At 35.7% G+C, this 27,154-nt stretch overlaps 1 protein-coding gene across 2 annotated transcripts in view; it reads right to left on the bottom strand.

Moving 5' to 3' along the window:
• Positions 1-27,154, bottom strand: part of STARD13 (StAR related lipid transfer domain containing 13) — a 522,962-nt gene that overhangs the window by 296,379 nt on the left and 199,429 nt on the right. For both annotated transcript variants that reach the window (XM_059144444.1, XM_059144447.1), the window contains exon 4: positions 8,444-8,477. In XM_059144444.1, the coding sequence (XP_059000427.1) occupies positions 8,444-8,477 (34 nt within the window). The remainder of the gene's footprint in view (positions 1-8,443; positions 8,478-27,154) is intronic.

The following is a 27,154-nucleotide window of genomic DNA, read 5'->3' as shown; positions in this document are numbered from 1 at the left end:
TTTATTCTCAGTTTATAGACCTCTGCTCACCATTAAAATGTTTTATCATTCATCATTTGGGTCCCCAGTAAATATGTTGTAGTTTGAAATGATTATGAGAACTTCGTAATAGAGCTATTATTATTAAAAATAATAATGCCAGCAATAACCACCATATATTGGTCATCATCTATACTAATGCTGAGGCACCATACTCAGAACTTCCCATCTATTACGACAATAATTGGTCAAATAAGTATGTTATTTATGGTCACAGATGAGGAAACTGAGGCTGAAACAGTTCAGTAACTTGTCCTTGATCAGGAGGCTGGGAAGTGACAGAGGCCCACACTCATACTTCATCTTCTTTTTCTCCAACGCCCATTGTACTGTCTCCAAAAAGAACAATGTTTTTTAGTTTTGCTCAAGAAAAATAAAACCTAAAAATATTTTGAATTGCAGAAGAAGGTAGGAGTGCTTTCGATGACTCCATTAAGGAAATCAATAATTCCTGCAAGTATTTCAAATCAAAATGATGGAGGGAAAGACATTGTAACTCACACTGGTGGCTTACTGATTTTCACTAGCTATGCCATGATGATCTCCCCTTTCTCACCAGTTGGGATTGATTTACCCACTACTGCTCTCCACAGGACCACATCAACACCAAATTGCATAGTGACCTATAAAAAGATGTTATAACTTGTGCTGTCCAATACAGTGGAACTACATCAGCCCATGTGGCTACTGAGCATTAGAAATGGGACCAGTCCGAATTGAGATCTACTGTAAAGTGTGAAATACTTGCCAGGTTACAAATATTTAATATAAAAAAAGAAATATCTCCTTAGTTTTAATTTTTGTTATATGCGAAAGTAATATTTTGGAGATATGGGCTAAATAAAATGTTATTAAAATTGATTTCACCTGTTTCTTCTTATTTTTGTAAATGATTTTAAATAGATTACAAATGACATATTTGGCTCACATTTGCAGTTTGCATTATAGTTCTATTAGCACTGTTGTGAACCATATGTATTTTCAAACAACCAACCTTAAAATCAAGTCATGGAAAAAAACTGTTGAAGAACAAAAGCAAAACAACAAATTAATGAAACTCAATACTTAGTCTACCAGTTAGGAGATGCATAAACTTTGATGAATCATTTCATACCTAGCAATCATTTAATACTTCTTTTGCAAAATCAAGATAATAACTATATGCTTACCTCATAGCATTGTTACAAATATAAAATAAATACTTATTTCATTCATTTATTCATCTGACAAAAATATAGGGATACAAGGAGCTTATAAGTGGGAGTTACAGAATTTTATAGGAGCCATAACAGAGAGCATCATAAAGTGTCTGTGACTGGCTAACTCTGCTTGGGGATTAAGGAAAAATTCAATAGAGGCATTAGCCTCTAATCTGGCTCTTGAATATGAAGAGGGATTTTCCAACTAGAGAAGTCAGAGACTATTGTGTCTTCATGTCTCCCAAGTGTGAAAGCAGGGTGTGCTCATTGAATGGGGAAGGGGTGTGGGTATGGGTGTGGTTAAGTCTCTGGCATATAAAGAGGAGGGGGGGAGGAGCTAGCACCATGTTTCCAATGTTGGAAGGTTCTGAGTTAGAAGGTTCTGATGCTGACAGCTGAAAAAAGAGGAACTACAATTACTTGTTCACTTTTGGTGATGGTGTGCATATTCTAATGTGATCTTAGAATCTTTGTTCCTTTCTTAAAGGAGGATGTTAACAAAAGGTACAAATATAAACTAAAAGGACTTAATTGAATAGTATTCAGTTACTAACTTCTGTACAAAACTGTGTGGGGCAAAATATTCTATTTTTTTTTTTTTTTTAGAGTGAATGCTTAGCTCTTTGGGCTAGGGCAATGCTTCATAAAAGGGCCCACCTTTTCACAGGATAATTACAGGTCTCCCTAGAGGAAAGGGTAGCACACAAGACAACTAGAGCCTACAAGAAATAATTTGGACTTTTCAGTATTTCCAAAGACTGAATTAGTTGCTGGAAATAAATATATATCAAAGTTACTCATCTATACTAATGCTGAGGTCAAAATGATTGAAATTTTTCCAAGGGACTATATTTATATTAAAATTACAATGAAAATAATGGTATATGATACATTCAAGATTATATATTTGAGCATAAAATATTTATAAAAGGCAATTTCAAAAGAAAAATTATGGCTGCCTTTTATTTCTACTATTTTCTTTGGAACACTTTTTATAGGGATTGCATTTCAAGAAAAATAAGAATAAACATCAACTAATCACAAATTTGTTTACAAGTTGTGGATAGATTATAGAACCTCAAAATGAAATTGTGTTTTATTTTCAACATTAAATTTACATAATTTGAGGAATCAATATGCTCTACATAAAATTAGAAAGACCTGTTTTTTAGACAGCATGCAAAATAAAATCATGTCATTATTGAATAGAAATTTTTAATTTTTTTCCTTTCATATCATGAAATAAATAGGACATAAGACTAAAAGGTTGTTTTTCAGCTAAGGTCTATTCTTTACAATCAATGGTATTGAGCAACAAAACAAATTGATATGTCAGTGTTTCTGACTGAAGAGATTATTGATTATATCAAAGAAGGATTCTTATAACAAGATAATATTCGTTCCCTGTTGACAACAAATTAGCTACAAGTATTGTAATTGCTTTCTGCTTCTCTGTTTTCTGGTCATGACCTCATCTTTGCAAGGTCTCTCATCCTCCAGAAGAGCCTGTTTCATTTCCTAGAACACCACAAAAGGAAGAAACCAGGTTCTGATTCGTCTTTCATCATTTAGGGTTTGCCCAGGTCTGGTTTCCTCCAAAGGCACTTTAGAAGCAACAACAGCAACAGTAAGACCAAATGTCTTGCTTTGCTTTTGGTCTCCAGAACTCATTTCTTTCTAAAAAAAAATAAACAATTAAATAAATAAAATTTAAAAAATTGCTACTTATTAGGCGATATTTAGGTAAAGGTTCACTAACCATATTTGCAAAAATAATGTTTTCTTGATTTTAAGGATCCTGCTTGTGTCCCAGGTGTATTTATATTCTAAGTAACAGCAGAAATAGAAATGTAATATATAATATCTATGTGTTTTCCTTCTGTGTATTCTGTTTATTTATTCCCTTTCCCACTAACTGTGAGTTCCTTGAAGGAAGGCACTTTTTCTTCTTTGTGTTCATTATGTAATGAAATACAATGTCTACTCAACAAATTTATGTGTACATAAAACAGAGTAGTTGAAGTTTATGGCAGACAAACCATAGCAACTAGCAACACCACCTCCCCCTACCATCCTTAATGTCCCCTGACCCTATACTTCCTGGAAAGTATTTGTTTAGTGAAAAGTATATGGTCTTGAAAATCAAATAACCAGGTTAAAATTCCAACACAGACATGCATTGAGCAATTCAACCTCCTTGATCCTTACTTTTTTATATGTATAAAGTGAGGACAATGTCTCCTATGTTGTAGGAATTTTTGAGGATTGAATGAATGTTCATAAGGAATGTATCGTAATTCTTGCCTGGGATGTAAAAGGCACTCAGTAAATACTGATCCTCTATCTTCCTCTAATATTCCAAACTTATCGTCTTCAAACTGGTACTTAGCAATGTGCTAAGACGGTTGCAAAGCCACTGGATAAACAGGATGGTCATCCTGCTGCATAGACTTTCCTGGATGGCATATAATTATATTAATATAAAAGATTTATTCAAGGGTTCATTTAGTCAACAAATGTTTTTGAGCATCTGTTATGAAACAGCAGTCTCCTGCGTGCAAGGGATAAGATAATGAATAAGATACGGAGTTTCTGGTCTAGTAGGACGGAAGAAAGGGAGGGAAGGAGAGAGGGAAGGGGGAGGGCAGAAAGAAGTTACAATTTTTAACAAGTGCTGTGAGGGAAACAAAGAGCTTGCAGAGACAGAAACCTGTGGCGGAAGAGCCAACCTCTAGAGTGGGCAGAGAAGGCTTTTAAAAGCAGGTGGCATTTAAGTTGGATAATAAGGACACAGCCATAAGAAGACTTAGGGATAAGCATCTGAAGCAGAGGGAACAGCAAAGCAAAAGTCATCTGAATTCCTCAGATAAAACAAATTTCATATTTGCTAGCTTGGCAATTTCCCTGACTCCCTACTAGTCAGGGCTTTTTGGTAAATATTTGGGAAATATTGTACTGGGGGCCTTGAATGCCAGGTGCAAGAGGTAGGAATGGCAGATAAAAATCACTCTTTTCATCCTTCTATAAAGTTAGCAGCTTGCAAGAACTATAACTAAGCATTCAGAATAAACTGATATAACTCAAATACAGAGAGAAAGATTATATAGCTAGATTTATATACCGCTTATGAGGCACCTGCAACTCAAGATACGGATTCACACTAAAATAAAATAAAACTAAGTTTCCTCTCGGCACACTGATGCTTTCCTTTTGCCTCATGTGATAGCATTCTGCCACAAAATGGTAATTGCTTCTCTTTATCCAGACATAGGAAATCACAATTACAAAGCTTATTGAATTATTTTGAATTTTGTTACTAACAGATTTGCTGGAAAGTATTGGTTTCACTGCAGAAATCCTCAAGAAAGGATTTAAGGTAGGTGAATTTCTTGAAGGAGGGATACTTTTATCTTTTTTATCTTTGTGTTGTTAATACCTTGTATAGAGCCAAAGACAAAGATGTTCAATGTATACTTGATGAATTAAAAAGAAGTTACAGTTTCCAATTCCGATTGGTGAGGGGTACCAAGAATCTCTTGAACCCAGGCATTTGTCATTATGATTAAATTCCAGGGAAACAGAAGAATATGTACATTCCATAGTATAGGCTTTTGTTTGTAATCTTTGTTTGACTCTACTTTTGGCTCCACACTCCAACACTTACGAAACTCTGTCTGTGACCAATCCTTCATAATCTTGATAATAGGACTGACAAAACACCATAACACAATGAAGCTGAGAAGGAAGAAAGGAATTAATTACAGTATCGCAGGAAGGATGAAGAGTTATGGTCACAAAGCTACTTTTGAAACTGTTCTTCGAGGAGTTAGCCCTGTTGCCCCAGAGAAATTACTGAGGGAAAAAAAAAAAAAAGCAAGTGATTTCTTCAGAAGTGACCTTATTTTTCTTAGGCTTTGAAATTGTTTTCTATATGGGAGAGAAATTTATTATAATCTTGAGGCAAAATATACATAAAATATGCTAAGAATAGCATAGCCATGCAAGATCCAAATATTCTTGGTAGTGAGGAATGCTGGAATTTAGCTTTGGTATCCCATTTACAAATTTAAAGAAATGAAAAATACACACAATGGGAAACTAATTTCAAAGACAGATTAAGTCAGCCAGAACTATATGGGTTAATTTTTTAAGTACGTACATATTTGTGAACATTTATATTCATGTTTCAAAGGTAAATTTTCATTCTGTTATGGAATCCATACCATAATATGTACCATTCATTTCTTTCTCTCTTTTTTTTCTTTGTATTATTCATTTCTATTTTGACTTTTTATCCAACAAGGACCACCCCATAAAAGGCACGAACTCAGAGAATTTACAGTACTGTTACCATAGCACATGTTTCCTCCTTCACTAGGCTGAGATATCTTAGCCCTGATGGACAGTTTAAACTACTTAGGAAAAGAGTGTGGCTATCCTGTGATACCCTCTCTTAATCTAGTAATAAAAGCGATAATACTGGCTGGCCTTTAGACCACATCATTGTACCTCAGCTTTTTGGCTCAAGATTGCTATTGCTTTGGGTTCTGCATTTATCCCTCACCAGTGTCTAAGACCAGAGGAAAATGAGGATAGGCCACTTTAACACACAAGAAAGAATCATCAGAAGTCACCTTACAAGGACAAACAGAGCCTTGATCACAGTCACATCCTTCTCTGATGTCCCATTACACCTTACATCTGTATATACTAAACAGCTGCCAATAGATCTTCCAACTGGCTGCTCTATTACATCTCAGGTAAAACATACATATAGAGAGAAGCTCCCAGATACTCCAATCAAGAAACCATCATAGGGGGCCAAATTAGAAGTGAGGGGAGCCCATTTCACATTTTACAAACAGCAGGAAGGAATGATCATTAAATATTTAAGTTGTGAAAATAATTTAATTTGAAAGAGGAGATTGAAAAAAAAGAGGACAACTATAATTGAAAAAAACCCAAATTTATGGACTGTTTTACATTTGCATGGAAATTTGAATTAGGCTTCAAAAATTCTCCTCTGATTTACATGTGCAGAAAAATTGTTCTAAGACATCCTTCACCAATATTTCCTACTCCCAGAGTACTTTCCATAAATATTTATGTGAGAAGTGATTTGACTCTTTCCTAGTTTCTGCTGGCCCGCTTGCCTATTCAATTTTTTAAAATTTCTGTCAAAATGAAACACTAGCTGGTGGAATGGATAAGCGGCTAAAAATGTAGTCTCTGGTCGACTGAACCCCCACTGCATGATACCTGAATATTCACAGATAAGCTCCACATCCAATCTGGTACTTCTCACCACATCAGAGCCACCGAACTGAACCTCCTCATTGGAGATTTGTTAGAAAACTACTTGCCATTTCTAGCCAGGAATTAACTGCAGTTTTTTTTTTTCTTTTATTATTTATTCCCTTAACTCTAGCTTTTCTATGATGGAAATTATCTTAAGTTGGATATGCTTATGATAAAAAGAAAATAGATCGAACTTATTCTAGTTATCAAATCTCCATGGGTAACTATTTGTCTTAAAATTCAGATGCTGCTCATTTCTGTCAGTCCCTCATTTGGTCATTTCTGGAGGTCTGCATGTTCTTTGCTGACCTAAATGTAGTATCAACTCCTTGAATTCAGGCTGGAATTTCAACGAGAGAGATGAAGCACAGAGGGTTCTAAGTACTTACTATTGGGACACACTCACACGATCTTGAAAAGGCTTTGCTTATTTTCCACTTAGGCTTTGGGTGGTTGAGGTTTAGTACTATTAGAATCTCAAATATAATAAGTGAATATGGACAAAATTATAAATACTTGATGCTACAAGAATTTCGCAGAATGGCGGGGCAAAATCTGTTTGCTGGCTTTAGTAGCAGAGCTGTCCCAGCTGTCTCACTCAAGACATTTTCATTACAAAATTCCAGCCAGCCACTTTGCCCTGTGGTCCAGTGTAAAGGTTCCCTTGCAAATCTCCTAAGAGACAGCACAGCAGATGACTATATCCCAAAGATCTAGTGCTGATACTGATCCAATCTGAACTGAAGCTGAGATCTTGGGTTTGTGAATATGGTTTTCCAACAATTAAAGAAAAAGGAGCATTTGAAAATGGAAACAATGAGGGTCACCAATATAAGTGAGGGCAGCATGAGACGATTATAATTAGTGGCATTATTTGACAAGATTATTTAAAAAACAGGCTTATAGATATAAACTCAGACGAAAGAAATTTTAATTTTACATTGAACTACCCAAATGCATATAATCTTAATATAATATAAAAAGAATAATATGTGGAACCACAAAGTTTTTGAAGTGGTTTCCATCTGTGTATAAGAATTTAAGTGACCATATAAAGTAAGGAAAAACAAGAAGATTCAAAGTGATGTATCCACAAGGATTGCGCAAAAAAAAAAAAAAAAAAAAAAAAACTTCAAATAGTACAACACATACTACACAGTTGGTAGGAAGTGGTGGTTCAGAGAGAGGTTAGCTATTATTTTATGTAGTCATTTAAATAAGAGATTAAATAAATTAAGATGCAAAACACTGATTTACACAGAACATTTCCAAATACGGAAGCTATACAAAAAAAAAAAAATTGCTACTCTTCATTATTGTCAAGAGGATTCATATTCTAAGCAGTTGTTCCTCATAGGTGCAATATTTTATTTAGTTCCTATTAAATCTATACTATATGTTTCAAGATAAGGACTGGCTATGGAAAGGTATTTCATTCTGGGTAAAACCAAAAATGGGGATTAAACCCTAATATGGGCTGCATGACACCTAGTGAAAAACTAAGTGAACTTATCCAGGCTTCAAGATGTAGGACAGGGATGCCTGCGTGGCTCAGTTGGTTGAGCAGCTGCCTTCGGCTCAGGTCATGATCCCAGCATCCTGGGATCGAGTCCCACATCGGGCTCCTTGCTCTGCGGGGAGCCTGCTTCTCCCTCTGACTCCCTGCCACTCTGTCTGCCTGTGCTTGCTCTCTCTCTCTGACAAATAAATAAATAAAATCTTTAAAAAAAAAAAAGATTTAAAAAAAAAAAAAAAAGATGTAGGACATACTCTAATTTAACATCATACTGTGACTATCGATTATTCAGCAAAACTCATGGGATGCTTAAATTTATAGTGACTGGGCAAGGCTCTTCAAACAACTTTGATAAGCAAATAGAGTAAAACATCCTTTCAAGAAGACTTACCTGCTCTCTCTCTGTGTTGTTTGTCAGAGAGAACCTGTAAAAAAAAAAAAAAAAAAAAAAAAAAAAAAAAAAAGAAAGAAATCACATCTTAGTATCTCAAAATTACACTGCTTTCATCAATAATAACATCATCAAGTTTGAAAAAATATCAGATTGTAAAATTGGAACGAATGACCTCCATAAATGAAAATAAAATGCCACAAGGGTATTAGGATTGAATAATTTTAGACTGAATAAATTGTTTGGGATAATAAACATAATTAAAACGTTTATTTACAAGGAAAATGTGTTAAGTTTGTTCTTTTTTACATTATATAAAAATTCACGTTATTCTACGTCCATTTTGTGACCAAAAGACTCAAGTCTTGTTTTTATCTTCTACTCCACTGTCCTTGTGTCACCAACAACCTCCTTTGTGCTAAAATCAGTCCCTACCCCACTTTCTCTGTAACACTCCAACAGCCAAGGCAGCTGAGCACTTCTCCTTTCTAAATTTATCTTTCTGGGATTTTGTTTTCTCACACTCTCCCTGCTTTCTATTCTATTTCTCTACCTGCTCCTTCTTATTTTCTTGGTGGGCTCCTTTTTCACTTGTGCCCTCTTATATGTTGATTTCACTTACTTTTGTTTTATTTTGTTTTGTCAAGCATTGCTCAGGGCCTTCTTTTCTCACTCTGCATTTTTTCCACTCTGCATTTTCTCATCTACTTTTCATCCATATTCTGATAACTCCAGATTTATGCCTTGACCATATCTCTAACCTTGAGCTCCAGGCGAATAGAGGAAACTCTTACTGGACATCTGCTTTGGGACATTTCACAGATACCGCAAATTCCATGTGTTCAAAGCCCAACATTATGCACCCCCTTACATGCACACCCAGGGTCACACTGATCCTTTTTCTGTGTTCCCATCTTACTGAATGGCTTGACCATTGCTATGGACTGACTGTGTGCTCCCCACCCACCCCAACACCGAATTCATACATTGAAGCATAATCCCCAATGTGAAAGTATGTGGAGGGAGGCCTATGGGAGGTATTTAGGTTTGGATGAGATCATAGGTGTGGATCCTCCAAGATGGGGGTGGTACTCTTAAGAAGATGAAGAGCTCAGAGCTCTTTCTCTGTAGGTGAAGACACAGCAAGAAGATGGTGATTTGCAAGCCACAAAGCAGGCTCTCACCAGTCCCCGAATCTGCCAGTACCCTAATTTTAGACTTCCAGCCTTCAGATCTTGAGATATAATGTTTGCTGTTTAAGCCACCTAGTCTTTAGCATTTTTGTTATAGCAGCCTGAACTGACTAAAATAGGTATCTACCTGGTTGCTCAAATCAGAAACCCAAAGATCATCCCGACTCTTTCCTGTCCTTCTAGTTAAATTGTTGATGCCTACTCCCAAATCTTGCCTAAATCCATCTACTTCTTTTCATTCCTATTTCCACCTCTGAGCAACATTCAGGCCTTGCTTAGATAACTGTAATAGTTTCCTAATTTCTAGCCGGATTCTAGTCTTATTCCTCTCCAAACTATTCACACCCAGTGTGATCCTTCCAAAATACAATTTCATCATGTCATTCCTTGTAAAACTGTTCCCCATTGTCCTAAGAATAAATACAGTTTAGATCACATGCTTAAGATCATATGCTTAGCAATCGGAAAAGACAGTGACTAGCTACATGACCTTCAGAAAGTTGCCAAATTTCTCCAAACCTCACTTCCTTGTCAGTCAAATGGGGTTGCTTTCAGGAGTAAATAAAATAATTCATGTGATGTGCTGAGTAGCAAGTGTGGTGTAGAAGAGACATATGATGAACATTTGTTGATTTTTCTGAAGTATAAATTCCAAAAAACAAAGACTGGTATTTTACCAGTTTTTTCAAAGCATCCAGTAAATGATACTCTACAGGAGTCAGGCATGAAGGAGGCAAAATACTGATGCAGTTAAAGCTTTGTCCTTGATATCGCAGTTCCTACCCAGCCCATTTTTTATTCTCTCTTCTTCTCACTCTACTCTATGTCTCTGCTCATACTTATCTGGGTACAACAAATCTACAAAAGAGTCAATTTTCCCAAGGATCTCTGCAGTTTAAAGAGTACCATCTGACAATACACACCAAGTATTGGCCTCTTAACAGTAAAACTTCAGACACTCTCACAATGAGGAGGAAAAGTTCTCTCCACACTTCTCAGGTAATAACAAGAAGGTGACTACTTACTGCTCTAGAAAGAACCCAACCTGACAGCAGATGGTAGCTTAGCATATTTATTTATTTACTTAGTAGTAGTATAGCATATTTAGATGGTTCTGACTTGGTCTGGAAGCAAATTTAGTAAATGATTATTTAATTTAGAATAGCATGTAGAATAAAATTAGAAAGTAAAATAACTTACATGAACAGTTATCTTCTAAATATCTAAATATCCTTTAAGCATCATAATAATGTTTTAGTCATCATACAAAGAAATAACCCAGTAGAATTCAACCTGAACTGTTTAAGAATTCTCACTTATGAGAAACTACCACAGAGAAATTTCAGCCTGAGGGCTTATAAAGAAAACAAAACCTATTAAGTAGGCCTCCTCATCCACTCCTTCAGATTGAGTGCTAACATAGCTACTCAGATGTTAATAAGAAATAATCCTTCACAGAAAAATTAGAAGTTAGATTACCTGATTCCAAAATAAATTGATACAACCTAGGTGCAAGAGGGATTCCCAGATAAAACAGATTATTTGATTAAGTATGGTTGATTATTATACAGCTCTAACTATAAAATGTTACATTAAAGACATATAGAATTTGAATCTGATAAATATAAAAATTGATATGGAAATATGAAAAATATTAATTGTGAGTGCCCTGATGAGAAAAAAATGTAGAAATTAAATACCTAAGATTAGCACAACAAAAATTAGTGCTCTTGAAAACTGAATGTATTTGGAAAATATTACTGAAGTTCAAAGATTTCAGAGGTATTTAAAAATGAACCCTAACATAATAACCATTTAAATAGTACATGAAAAGTTAGAAGCAGAGGTATTGACACTCATTTCCCAGGAAAGCTGATGTGGCAAAGAATAAGTAAATAAATGAATAAATAAATAAATATTTATTATTAATTATATTTATTTGTATGTATTTTCTAGAATATGTCAGTTCTAAACATTTATAAATGTGATGGAGAGCATATATTTCCTTATAGACATACAGCAATATTTTAACATAATAATTTTCATTAAAAATCACGACGCCAGGGGCTTGAAGAAGGAGGAAATGGGAAGCTATTTAATGGGTACAGGGTTCAGTTTTGCAAAATGAAAACAGTTCTGGAGATAGAGGTGGTGAGGGCTGCATGGCAATGTGAATACTTATGTCACTAAAGTGTATAATTAAAATGGTTAAGACAACAAATTTATGATATGCATATTTTTCTACAATTAAAAAAGACACATAAAAAATCTCTAGATGCATATATTCTATTGTAACTCAAACCCCTTTAGGCCCTGGCAATATATCACATTGATAGACTATCTCTAAGAACTAAAATGTGACTTATGGGCAGTTAATAAAGGAAATGATACTAACTTGGAGATAATTATTTATACTCACCTAAAGTTAGCATTAGATTATAGTCAGCTTCAGAAACACAAGAAGGGTACACTTTAGAACCGAATGTGGGATGTCATTCACTGATGCCAAGTTAGTTAGATAAAATGTTTCTAGACTACCAATGGGTTGTTGAGTGCTTGGTCAATATATAGAAACACACATGCTGGGTGCTTGACAGTTCATCTCTGTTGTATAGATGGCTGGGGGCAGGTAAGTCATCAAAGCTGCAGATTAGGAACTCTAGAACTGTTAGGATTATTCTATCCTATGGAAAAATTATAGTAAATTCCTTTGAATTAAGTTTAAGAGTCTTCTGCCTCATTTGGGGAGATCTTCCAGAAGGTATTAAGTTTTTAATACCTCTAAAGCCATAATAATTATAAATCCATGTTCACACAGTCTAAGAATAACAGCATTTTAGGAATTGTTTTATGATACGGCTGGATTTAAAACGCAATTGCTTTTTGGAACAAATTTACCCAGATAAGTATCCCTTGCCCACACAGACAAATATGCAGATTAAATGAACAGAACAATACCAGATAATCATCAAATATCCAGATAATTTTGGGGGGAGGCTATGGTCCTTGGGGCACATGATGATCCATCAAATCAATAAATACATTAACTACTACTGTCCGAGAGAAATCTGAAAGCTATATCCAACACCTGTTGCTCCTGAAACACAGAGGGCATATTTGTTCCTAACACTGTAATTGTAAACCTTTAAAACCCAAAGTAGCAGACAAAATACCAGAGTAAATAAACTCTTAAATAAACCCCAAAGCCTCTTTACTTTGTCCAGAATACACCCGCTAGTTTCAACCTCAATAAATTATATTCAGAGGTGACCCTGATTTAAACACCACAGAAGAATGTCTAAGTAGCAATGACCAAATAAAACTAATCACCAGATCATTACTAGAAAGTTGGTTTCCTTGGACAAATAGAAGGGATGTGAGTATTACACACTGACTTTGGCCTAGATAAATTAAGGATGACTGACACTGATGTAAGTGAATTTATCTCTCAAAAAAACTTTTCCTAATCCTCATGTTAGCTACCTAATAGGTCATGTACAAACTATATGTAAAAATTAAAGAGAAAAGAAAATATGCTAAGCATTAAATCTATAATTTGAGTCATTTAAAGGAGTCTTACTTACAGAGAGTTTCAACCAATGTATCAGTTCATGAAGAAAAAAATGAAAATATTATGTTCTTTTATCACCATGCTGAACTCTCAATATTGACTTTAAATTTAAATTCAAAATATTCCAGAGAAGTTTCCAAAACTTTTTATTTCTGCAAAAATTCTGTATACTTTTCCTATCTAATTCTCAAAGCAATTTTTTCTTTGACTCAGGTTGAGAAAAGACTGAAGTGACTCTTAGTTGGTGGGGTATGTGGAGAAACAGAAGTTATCAACTTCCTCACCATTTCCTATGCAATGAAAGCCCCCCCTCCGCAAATGCAATAAAAACAATAGAGAGAATACACAATTTTAGATCTACGCTTTATTTTTATTTGATCTTCCTTGATTTCTTCTAGACCCGAGATACATAATAATGCTTATTTCAGTGCATACAAAAATCTCAATGAATTTTAAACATAACAGCCACATGAAAATCTACTTTTCCAGATTTAAAAACATTTTGGTTCAACCCATGATGTATAAATCTTTCTACTTCTAAATTTAAATTTGGGTGTATATATATTAGTATTCACATATTTGAGTAGATCTGGTAAGTAATATATAATTTTAGATGTTTAATCTAAATGCAAAAAAAAAACAGTCTTTACTAGCTTAGTGAGTCTAAAATGATGTTATTTAATAAACCATGGCATTTTAATAAGCATTCTTGACATCTGGTGTTAATAAAAAGGATTTTATATTTTACAGTTAACATTTAAAGAAAAAACATGACTGCAGTTTTGCTATTTATCGCAGACCACAGATGGCATAGGCCACATTTGGGTGGCTTCATTTCCTTCTTGATTAGTTTATATAAAGAGGCCACTTGTTTTCTCTCTTTCTGTGTATGTTTTATATAAGATTTGGACTAAGTCCCAGAAATGAATAAATGAAGGAAGAAAGGAATGCATTAAATAAAAATTAAGTTTCTTAATAACAAAACTGATTACAGAATTTTCCTGGATCCAGTTTAGTTAATAAAGTTCATTTTAAACAATGATCCAAGGAATTTTGCATCTGGATAAATATTTGAAGTAAGTTTTCCAGAACTGGGGGAAAAAAAAAAAAAAAAAAACCAAGGACCTAAAAATTTCCATTTCTGTATAACCAGTCTCCTAGGCAAAGTTGACCAATCCTTTGATTCAAGGCAGGTTTTGCTAGGACCTGTATGAAAGCAGCAGCTGAGCATGTGGCCACTGGGACAACTAGCCTTGTCTGTGGACCATGAACCAAAAATATAGGTCTTCTTGTCCTGCTTGCTCAGACTTCCTGTGTCCCTCCCTTTAGGTCCTCCCTTTATGCCATCCTGTTCCAACTTAGACATTGGACTTTTACTTTCCCCACATTGACCCCAACATACCAGCTCTTTACTCTTCCTTCTAGAAGATGTCACTACTATTCTGGGAACATTAACGCAATACTATAAAGTATGGATCCTATGAATTTTCATTAAATTTTGTTAGAAGAATTGAAAACTAATGACTATACTTACACAAGTATTTACCAGGTAGTAATAACATATTATGTTATGAGTAATAATATTATGTTATGAGACACTCAAATTAAAACAATAGAACAGTGAATGCAAAGCCAATGAATTAATCTGTCAGAAATGGAGAAATAAGAATATGAATTAACTCAAAAACAAACATTTTTTCTTCTTATTTAGTTTGGAATTATTTAATAATCATAAAGAGTATTTGGTTTCATTATTTAAACACAGATCTCCTAGCCAAATAATATCATAGGCCCAGTGAGAAATACTTTGAGTGTGTTGGCCCAGTTATCTAGCTTTACAAGAGGGCTGATTCATTCACCTCAAGACAATATATGGGTGAGTAAAAGACTCCAGAGTTTGACCATCTAGAAGATATAAGACATAAACATGTAAACCAAGTAGAAAGCTATTCTGTGAAGAATGTGTTTCAATATAGAATTAACTAACTTAGGTAAGTGCAGTTAACATTTAAGAACACCTTAAAGTTAGTACTGGAAAGAATTCCACTACTTTTGGGTAACGTTGTTGGAAATCAAGCTGGATTTGAATGAAACTATATTCTTGACTTGAATGAGCTCCCAGTCTACAGCAGAAGACAGCCCCATAATGACAAGGCTATCCTATGGAACAAGCATACCGATAATAGGTGTATGCACGGCATAATGGTTGCACAGAGAAAGGTTCAGTGGACCTCACGAAGAGAATCAAAGGATGTTCATATAGAGAATAATATTCAAGATGGCTCTCAAAGAATAATCTCACTGGAAAAAATAAGAGGGAGAGAGAGAAAAAATAAGAAGAACATATACAATGGAAGGGGGCAGAGATCATGAATGTTTGGTCTAATGCAAATATTCTGATATTACTGTACATCAGTGATGGGGAAGAGTGTAAAGTGATGGAATTAGAAAGATAGGAATGGGCAAGATAATAAAAGAGTTTTTTATACTATAGTAAGGAGTTGGGAATGATTTCTATGAGTAATATGGACTCCAACAGAGTTGACTGTGTAATAGTAAGTCTGGAAGCTGTATGAAAAGATGGGCTAAGGGAAGAAGAAATGGGCAGGAGTCAGGGGATTGTTGTAGTCGATCAAGACCAAATGAAATTAAAGTATCTGAACTAGACTATGTATGAAGACATGGTATTAATGAATAATAGTTAGGAGGGGATTTAGAGCAGGGAGAGAGAGGAAAAAAGAGAGGCATCTTAGATGGTTTTCAGGTTTTGCTTTGGGCAACCTGGTCCATTAAGGTGTCACATTGATGAAGATGAGCAAATTTTGAATTTTGGAAATTTCCAAATTTTGGAAAATTAAGACCTGCCTTTCTCTATTTCTTTTAAGCCATTATGGTATATTATAAAGAGCTGGATTTAGGGGCACCTGAGTGGCTCAGCTGGTTGGGCATCTGAATCTTGATTTGGGTTCAGGTCATAATATTGGGGTCATGGAATCAAGCCCCACAGCTGGCTCTGTGTTGAGCATGGTGTTTGCTTGGGATTCTCTCTCTCTCTCTCTTTGCTCCTCCCCACTTTGTCCTCTCTCCCATGCTCTCTCTTTCTTTCTGGAAGGAAGGAAGGAAGGAAGGAAGGAAGGGTTGGGTTTATGAGTTAGACATATTGGATTTGAGACTTGAATCCAATTCTTGCTAGCTACATGGGCTTAGGCAAGTTTTCTCACTTGTCTGAGATATAGTTTCCTTATACGTAAAATGGAAATGGTAATAAAAATTTCATAGAAATGTAAAGATTAAATTGAAAAAACTGTGTACCATCTTTCATCCATCCATAGTATCTAGGACAAGATTAGGCACATTATGACCTTAATCTGTTCATTCTAAATAAATAACACGGAACACTTATGTGTATCTACATAAAAATATCTTTCTCTCCAACTATTGTATTCAGTTTTTTCTCTCACTTTAAAAATATTGCCCACCATTAAGAAGTCATGGAAAGAAGTCATTCTATTACACCTCAATTCTGTCCTTTAGTAATCATAACCCTGTCTTACTTTTAGGTGTGCATAAGTAAGAAATCAAAATTAAGAGTTTGGTTTAGCTGTTACCACATGGCCAGCATCCTTGGGCAACCCCAGGGTTTGACTGCTTCAGAGACCTATTTGCCTTGGCTATCAAGCTTATTTTTATAGACCAGTACTGCCAGCTTTTAAGATTACTCAGAATTATAGTGACATATTTTATTTAATGCTTCATTTTCTTTATAAGAGTGGTTTTCTGATTTAAAAACAAAACAAAACAAAACATCTCATGAGCTTGATGACTTAGGCCCTGACATGTTCAGCTTAATATAGGCCAATAGAGAAGAACTGGGTCACCACGTTCTGGACACACAGCCCTGGAAAATGTCAGAAGTTGGATGGTCTGCTCTTCTGTCTGGCCCCAGTTCAAGTAACTTCCTGAATAAATCCTAAGTGCTTTAAAAAATAAAAATGACTCTTAAGAACATGTTTTCTTCTGGGTATGGAAGAAACACTGACGATGTTGGCTTTTCTGGAGCACCCTTTTCATTCTGAATTTAAAAGCCACAGAAAATGCAATAGTTTAATAAAATGCCCTTAAGAGATGAAATATAGGAGATAATAATACAGTATCACTAGTTCTGTTTGTGTTAATGGAGGTCTGGGACTTTAAAACTACCATCTACCAAAATATAACTTAACATCATCTTCAGGCAAAAACACTTGTATAAATGCTTTCCTGCATGCTACAATTAAAGGAGGGAGGGGAGGAGGAAGGGAAGGAAGGAAGGAAGGAAGTTAGGAAGGAAGGAAAGAAAGAAGGGGCTAAAAAAAAAAATGTGCGGGAGGTAGAATTTTTGGTCCTGCTGTTTGTCCAAAAAATGGCCTGAATTCTTGATTCTCTGTTCCCGAATCCTTGACACAAAGGTGTTGATGAGTAGTGAAAAGGATAAAAGGAACAGATCAGGAAGAAGAAACTTAAAAGGGAAGGCTGATGAATTTATGATATGAAGGCCACAAACCAAACAGTCCTTGAACAACTGAAAGATACTTTTTTCCCCTTGTGTTTAATTAATGCCTCCTCTCCCAACTCAAAGGGATCCCTAACTTGTTGTAGTTATTAAAATGCACTACTCTGATCTGCTCAGAGATCTATTGCTCCCCCTGGAACCACCACTCATTTAGTGCTGAGGCCGAACTTCCCAACGTCTGTTCTCACCCAGACAGTAAACTTGGCAGTGGTATTAATACAGGCTCTTCCCAGCCAGAGACAGGACACTCTGTAGATGACTTTGCTACAGGATTTCCCATTGGTCTAGCCAAACCTTTCTCAGAACTGCACTGTGTCTCCTCCTTGCATTTCCCTTCCCACAGGTGTCATACTCCCAGTATCGTATGGATGCTCTTCCCCCCTTTCCCTGCTCCCTTTCTCAATAAATCTCTTGCATGTCTAATCCTATTTGGTATCTGCCTCTTGGCTGACATAAAGTAAAACATTCATCTACTATCCTGCTCTTGTTTTATGGTTATGAACAGGTATTTATAAACAGAAAGGCTGACGCAAAGAAAGATGTAATAAACTGCTGATGAGGATGCCATAACTCAGTGATCTAAGGCTCCTGATCCCCACAATCATTCATTTAACAAATATATATTGAATGCCTCCTATGTGCCTGGTTCTGGACCTTATCTTAAGAATAAAGAGCACCTCTTTGAGTGGTATCCTCAGATTTGTGATGTAATAACATCATCTGCTACAAATTGGGGGATGAACCAAAGGGGAGAAAGGCCAAATGGGAGAGGCCTGTCTGGAGACTGGTGCAATCATCAAGGAAGAGATGATGATGGCATGTGTGAGAACAGTCCCAGTGTAGGTAGAAGAGGTGGGGACATATTTCATGGGGAAAATTGAGATTCGTGATTCTGCAGATATTTACCCTCGACCAAGCCCTGGGCTATGCTCTGGGAAGACAGACAAAAGAAAAAGACACACTCTCAATTGTCCAGAAGCATTTGGTTGACTTCCGTTCAAAGATGTGTGTGTAAAGGATCTTTTACTCTACTCCAGTCCCTTAAAGGCCAGAGACATAATGGAAAACAGAAGAAAAAAACTCAAAGCCTCCACCACCAATAAAACAAAAAAATGGCCATAAGCCTAAACCACAGGCTAGAAACACAGAAGTCAATTACAGTGGAAAGCGCTGCCAAAACAAGGGTGTTGAGAGCAGCCCAAAACCTCAGACTCCGAACAGGATGCAGACTTCTCTGAAAATAAGTGTCACAATAGTGGAAGGTCTAGCCAATGATCCTTTGATTAGAACAATCAGTACTAGGAGAGTTGGAGAGAGACAGGGAGTGTTCTTGTGTGCAGTGCCCTATCATGGAAGGAAGGCTGAAGAGGTGGGCTCATGATACACAGGCTAACGTGCCATATGACCTTCTACACCAGAAGTGAGTGAGGGTGAGGGACAGAGGGCAATAACCAATTGTCAGATCTGAATGCAAACGCTTGTGACTCACTGGGCTTCACTCTGCATCAATCTTCCCATTAGTGCAGGGATTGCAACTAGTGCCTGATGGTCAAATCCAACCATTGCTTGTTTTTGTTCTACTATGAGCTGAGATCAGTTTTTATGTTTTCAAGTGGTTAAAAAAATCAGATGAATAATAATATTTTGTGACACAAGAAAATTATATGAAATCCAAATTTCATCATCCATGAATAAAGTTTTATTGGAACACAGCCATGTTCATCTGTTTACATCTTTTCTGAGGTTGCTTTCAGGCTATTTATTAGTCTACCAGAGCTTCCGTAACAAAATATTACAGAGTGGGCAGCTTAAACAACAGAAATTTCTTCATTGCCAATGTGAATACCTTTTATTTCTCTTTGTTGTCTGATTGCTGTTGCTAGGACTTCTAGTACTATGTTGAACAGGAGTGGTGAGAGTGGGCATCCTTGTTGTGTTCCTGATCTCAAAGGGAAGGCTGTCAGCTTTTACCCATTGAGGATGATATTCACTGTGGGCTTTTCATAGATAGATTTTATGAAGTTGAGGAATGTTCCCTCTATCCCTATACTGTGAAGTGTTTTAATCAGTAACGGATGCTGTATCTTGTCAAATGCTTTTTCTGCATTAATTGAGAGGACCATGTGGATCTTCCCTCTTCTCTTATTGATTTGTTCTATCACACTGATTGATTTGCGAATGCTGAACCACCCTTGCAACTCTAATGTTCATAGCAGCAATGGCCGCAGTCGCCAAACCGTGGAAAGAACCAAGATGCCCTTCAATGGACGAATGGATAAGGAAGATGTAGTCCATATATACTATGGATGAATACCCAACTTTTGTAGCAACATGGAGGGACTGGAAGAGATTAGGCTGAGTGAAATAAGTCAAGCAGAGAGAGTCAATTATCATATGGTTTGCTTATTTGTGGAGCATAAGGAATAGCATAGAGGACATGGGGAGCTGCAGAGGAGAAGGGAGTTGGGGGAAATTGGAGGGGGAGATGAACCATGAGAGACTGCGGATTCTGGAGAAACAATCTGAGGGTTTTGGAGGGGAGGAGAGTAGGAGGTTGGGTGAGCCTGGTGGTGGGTATTATGGAGGGCATATATTGCATGTTGCATGGAGCACTGGGTGTGGTGCATAAACAATGAATTCTGGAACACTGAAAAGAAACTTAAAAAAATAAAAATTAAAAATTAAAAAAATAAACAAGAGAAATTTGTCTTCTTAAGTTCTGGAGGCTGAACGTTTAAGATCAAGGTGCTGGCAGAGTTAGTTTCTCCTAAGGCCTCTCTCTTCTCCTTGGCTCACAGATATATTCTTACTCTATCCTCACCTAGTCTTTTCCCTGTGCATGCACATCCCTTGTGTCTCTTCCTCTTCTTTTAAGGACACCAGTCCTATTATATTAGGCCTCACCTTTATGATCTCATTTAATCTTAACTACCTCCCTAAGGGCCTTTCTCTGGATTCAGCCACAGTGGGGATTAGGGCTTTGACCTATGAACTGTAAGGGGACACAATTCCATCCATAACCGGCTACAACCCCAAACTGAATAGTTGTGAAAGAGACTGTATGGCCTACAATGCCTAAGATATGTACTATCTGGCCCTTCACCAAAGAAGTTCATCAAGAATATCCAAAAAATGAGAGGAGACTTCCCACCAGAGCAAGGAAAATGACAGATTCAGTAAAAGACTATTTATTATAAGATAACAGTTCGACAGCTCATCCTTCACCTCAGTCCTAGGCTCATATTATTCTCTGAAATGAGTATGTCATATTCAAATATGAGCAACAATCATAGAAGGACCACTGAGGGACATGCACAAGGAATTTGAGAAAAAAGAAATATGTGTGTGGGGGGGTGGATTTTGGAGTAGGCTGGTGAGAATGCAAGCAAATATGTGCCTCAAAATAAATTGCAGAAAGAACTCAATAAAAATTCACAGTGACAATTCTCCATTATTTCAAATAAATTATATACCACATTATCTCTCTTTAAAAGTTTTAAGCTAAAAAAAAGAAATCTACTTATTAAAACAATGTATTATAAAACTACTGACACGTCAGCCAGCAAGGCCTAAGACTGAAATAGAGGAGGAACAGAATAATGTTGAATGAAAGTTACATCTGACGCCACAAAACTAGAAGACAAGTTTAGACAGAAAACACAGCCACACTTAGGCTTGAAGAATCTGATGAGGTGGCAAATGACTGTGTCAAGAGTACCGGGATAAATATGAATGAAAAAGGAAAATCTAACATACATAGAATTGGTGTTCTGGAGAAGAGAACAATGGTAAGGACCCAAAGAGTATTCAAACCATAGCAGAAAAGTTTCCTGAAATAAAATAATAACTTAAGTTTGTTGCTTGATGGGACACACTGGGCTCCAGAAAATCTGCAATGTCACGTGCCAGTGAACTGATTGATATTGGCCCTTGCATGAAGTATATAGCCATCTGGATGGAAACACTCAAGCCAGAAAGCAGCAATCATCTGTTTACAGAGGCCTTAGGACAGTAAAATGTGACTCCAAATCAAAAAAGTTGACTCCTGATCAACTTGTTCTAGAAGTATAAAAATGATAGATAGGATTGCAAGAGTTCAAGTAATATCTGATGTACCTCCTTGAAAAATCCAAATTGTTAACAAAGAGGAAGATAGAAGTGAAAAATTATTAGAGATGGAGAAATCATGAGACAAGAGCAGGTAGTGAAAATTGAATCTACTTAAATACAGAATCAAGGTATTTATACAGTTTTACATGATTTTAGTTTTATAATTAAAATTCATGCAATTAGGTTTTTATTCTGGCAGTGTCAAAGTAATAATATAAAAACGTCACTCAAAGGTGTGTGGAATGGCATACAAGGTGAGGTACAAATGTGCTGATTTCCTTATCTTTTATAACAAGTGTTAACAGGTATTATTTAAAATTGAAATATGTCGTTTACAAAAGCATAACAAACCTGATCACTTAGTGGTTTTCATATTTTCTGTTAACTTCAAGGAATCTCTATGATCTGCTTTCTCATGTTACAGAAACTTTTAAGTTTAGCAACTCTACTAGTCTCACAAGATTCATTTTCTTACCATCAAATAAAATTGACATATAAAAAAATTATGATGATGATTACATGTAGATTTGGCAAGGCCATTGCTAACACAGATGGAACTTTTCTGTGATTTAGAAAAAGGCAACATCTGTTGAGGAAAAAATTACACGTACACAGAGAATTCCTCTGGGTAGCTGAATTACAAAAGGCCCACCTTTTTCCTGATAAATGACCCCAGAATTTCAGAAGGTCTTCACTCCCTTGGAAGGGTTCCTCTAAGCCCAGGAACAACTTACACAGCATGTTTATTATTATTATTATTTTAAAATGTATATTATTATGGTTATTGTTATTATTGCATATTGTTAATATAATATCACTATTATTATTATTAATCTTGTGACTTTTTCTTTTTCATTTTTCAGCTTTGTTGAGGTGTAAGTGACATAGAATAAATGGCACAGATGTAATTCAGTGTATACTTTGATAAATTTTGACAATGTGCAATATCCATGAAGCCATCATCACCACCAATTAACATATCTGCCTTCCAAAACTTCCTTTGTGCTCCTTTGAAATCACCTCTCACACCCTTTCTTGTCTCCTAGACAACCTATGATTGGCCTTCTCTCATTGCAGATTAATCTGTAGTGTTAAGAATTTTATATAAATGGAATCATGCAGTATCTATTTTTTCTGGTTTCTTTCACTTAGTATAATGCATTTGAAATTCATCCATATTATTTACATATCAAGAGTTTGTTCTTATTTTTGACAATTCATTCCATTATAAAGAGATATCACAATTTGTTTATCTATTTGTCCATCATGGACACTTAGGTAGTTTCCAGTTTTGGGCTACTACAAATAAAGTTGCTATGAATATTCATTTATAATTCATCTTACTGGAATTTTCTTCTTTTTCTCATGGAATTGGAATGATGGGATCATATGATAAGCATGTATTTAACTTTTTAAGAACTGTCAACCTGTTTTCTGAAGTACTGTACCGTTTTACATCCCCCAAAACAGTACAGAAGAGCTCCAGTCACTCCACATCCTTGCCAACACGTGGCATGGTCAGTCTCTTTAATTTTACCTATTCTAATGGTTTTAATTTTTTGTGGTTTTAATCTGCATTTCCCTAATAATGATGTGGAGTCTCGTTTTCATGTGCTTTTTGCCATTTCAAATTATTTGTATATTTTAAAAAATATTTATTTATTTGAGAGTGAGAGAGAGAGAGAGCACAGCAGAAGTGGCAGAGGGAGAGGGAGAAGCAGGCTCCCTGCTGATCAGGAAGCCCTATGCAGGGCTTGATCCAAAGACCCTGAGATCATGACCTGAGCTGAAGGCAGATGCTTAACCAACTGAGCCACCCAGGTGACCCTTATTTGTCCATTTTTATAAGGATGAGTTCTCATTACTGCATTTTTAGAGTTCCTTATATATTGTAGATACAAGTCCTTTATCAGATAAATGATTTGTGAAAATTTTCTTTCAGTCTATGGTTCACCTCTTCATTCTTCTGGTGAGTTTTCTGAAGGGCAGAAGTTCTTAAAGCTGAAAAATCTCCAACTTACCAATTTTTTTTAAAGGATTACTTTTGGTTTCATATCTAAGAAATCTTTGTCTAAACCAAAGTCATAAGTCATAAGTCATATTCTGTAAGTTTTAGAGTTTTAGATTTTCCATTTGTCTATGATCCCTTCTGAGATAATTTTTGTGTGTGGTGAGAGGTACAGACAAAGATTCGTTTTTTGCATAGGGACATCTAATTGTTTCAATACCATTTGCTGAAAAGACTATCTTTTCTTTATTGAATTGCCTTTGCCTCTTGGTCTGCCTTCTTTTGCATTACCTTATTTCAATGGTGGCGTTTTATCTCCTTACTTGGTTTATAAACTGTAACTCCTTGGGGATTTTTTTTATCTTGATTGCACTCTTAGTTCTTGCTCTGGGATTTACAGTTTTCATCTTTGACTTACCAGTCTACTTCAAGTAACAGTATACCACTTTATGTAGTACATAAAACTTACAAGACTATACTTCCATTATCCCTCTCTTTTGAACTATTATTGTCAGATGTCTTACCTTTGTTTCTGTTACAAACCTTCAAATACATTGTTGTTGTATTTGCTTTACACTCAATTGTTTTTAAAGAGATCAAAAACATTTTCGTTTGCAATTACCCACTTATTTATCATTTCTAGCACTCTTGGTTCCTTTGTGTAGATCCAGAGTTCCATTCAGGATCATTTTCTTTTAGCTTGATGGACTTTCTTTAATATTTTTTGTAGTGTATGTCTGCTGGTGATGAATATTTTGATTTTTTAAATGCATAACACAGTCACTATTTTACCTTTATTTGAAAGATATTTTTTCTGGGTATAGAATTCTAATTTGACTGTTTTTCTTTCAGTACTTAAACAGTGCTCCACTGGCTTGCATTATTTTCAAACAGAAATCTGAGGTCATTCTTATCTTTGTTCCTCTGTATGGAATGTGTCTTTTTCTTCTTCTCTGGCAGCTTTTAAGATCATCTCTTTAGCATTTGTTTTAAGTAATTTCATTATGCCTTAGTGTAGTTTTCAATTTCTTATGCTTGGAGTTCATTGAAGATCCTGGTTCTGTTGGCTTGAAATTTTTGTCAAATTGAGCCATTATTTCTTCAAATATATTTTTTTGTTTCCTCTTTCTCCTTTGAGAACTCTAATATCTGTATATGTGGCTGCTTGAAGTTATCCCAAAGCCAACTGATTTAAAAAAAAAAAAAAGATTGTATTTTTTAATCTTTTTTAAAAAGATTTTATTTATTTATTTGACAGAGAGACGCAGCGAGAGAGGGAACACAAGCAGGCTTCCCACCAAGCAGGGAGCCCAAAGTGGGGCTCAATGCAGGGCTCGATCCCAGGATCCTGGGATCATGACATCAGCTGAAGGGCTGAAAGCAGACGCTTAAGGATTGAGCCACCCAGGCGCCCCTAGATTGTATTTTTTAAATGTGAAAATTAAAAAATGTTTAAATTTTTTAATTTACATCAAAACTAAGTATAAGGTACGGAGAGAGTTCTCATATATCCCTCTGTACACACACACACAATCTTTCCCACTTTCAACATCCCCACTGAATTGGTACAATCATTAAAACTGATGAAACTACACTAACATATTGTTATTACCTAAAGTCCATAGTTTAGAGTTCTCTCCTGGTGTTATACATCCCATGGGTTTACACCAATCTATGACACATATCTACCATTATAGAGTTATACTGCTCTGAAAATCCTCAGTGCTCTGACTATTCACCTCTCTCTCCCCTCTGACTTCTGGTAACCACTGATCTTTCACTGCCTCCACAGTTTTGCCTTTTCCAGAATGTCATATAGTTGCAACGAAGGAGCATGTAGCTGTTGCAGATTGTCTTCCTTCACCTAGAAACATGCATTCAAATTTCTCTCAGGTTTTTCATGGCTCAATAGTTCATTTCTTTCAACACTGAATAATATTCCACTGTCTAGACATATCACAGTTTATCTATTACTCTATTTTTACCATCTACTGAAGTACAGCTTGGTTGTTTCCAAGTTTTGATAATTATGAATAATATAAATTACAATATAAAAAATAATTATGAATAATATAAACATTATAACAAATGTTTTAAATATTCATGTGTAGATTTTGAATGCCGTGAGCTCTTTTGGATAAATACCAAGAAGCATAATTGCTAGATCATAAGATTAAAGTATGATTAATATTGTAAGAAACTTCCAAAGTGGCTTTACCATTTTGCATTCCCCGCAGTGAGTTAGAGCTTCTATTGCTCCACATTCTCACCATCATTTGCTGTGTCAATGTTCTGGATTTTGACCATTCCAGTAGGTGTGTAATGGTATCTCATTGCTGTTTTCATTTGCATTTTCTTGATGAAATATGATGTGCAGTGTCTTTTCATGTTTATTTACCATCTGGATATCTTCTCTGGTGAGGCTTTTTCTTTCCCCCCAACTCTTTTTTCTCTCTGTGTTTCATTTTGGATGGTTTTTATGTCTTCACTTTCACTCACCAATCTTTTCCTCTGTAGTGTCTCAACTACTATAAGTCTTAGGCAGTGCATTTTTTTTTTTTAACCTCATTCATTATTAGCAGTTCATTTTGGATATGTTTTTGTATCTTTCATGTCTCTACTTAACATGCTTTATCTTCTAGGTTCTTGAACATTATGCAATGTGATTATAAGAGATGTTTTAATGTGCTTATCTAAGAATTCTATCATCTGTAGCATTTCTGGGCCTGTTTCTATTAATTAATCCTTCTCCTCATTATGGGTCATATTTGCCTGCTTCTTTGAATTCCTGGTAATTTTTAATTGAATATCAGTTTTCGTGACTTTTTCCCTGTTGAGCGCTGAATATTTTTAAACTCTTATATTCTCTAACTTTGTTCTGAGATGTGGTTAGTTTGGTCGGAAATAATTTAATCCTTCCCAAGCTGGCTTCTAAGCCTTCTTATGTTAAATCAGAGCAGCCTCTATTCTTGGACTCATTTTCCCCAATTATTTAAGCAATTTCTTTTGAGTACACTACCCAATGTCCTGTGAATTGCAAAGATTTTTTTAACGGTGGGTGAAGAGAACAAAAAATATTCTCAGCCCTGGGTAAACTCTGGGATTGTTACCTCTGATAACTTCTGGTGTTTCTTTCCCTGGTCTTGGGTAATTTCTTCACCTGCTTGTGCTAATCAGTACTTGGGTGTAGATTTAAGGCTTGGGAAACCCTCTACAGCCTCCCCTGCCCCACCCAGGGCTCTTCCTCTTTGTGAAGTTCTCCCTCCAGTGCTCTCTG

This window comes from Mustela lutreola, chromosome 13 (assembly GCF_030435805.1).
Source record: "Mustela lutreola isolate mMusLut2 chromosome 13, mMusLut2.pri, whole genome shotgun sequence".
NCBI classification, from domain to species: Eukaryota; Metazoa; Chordata; class Mammalia; order Carnivora; family Mustelidae; genus Mustela; species Mustela lutreola.
This window is presented reverse-complemented; position numbering and strand designations above follow the sequence as displayed.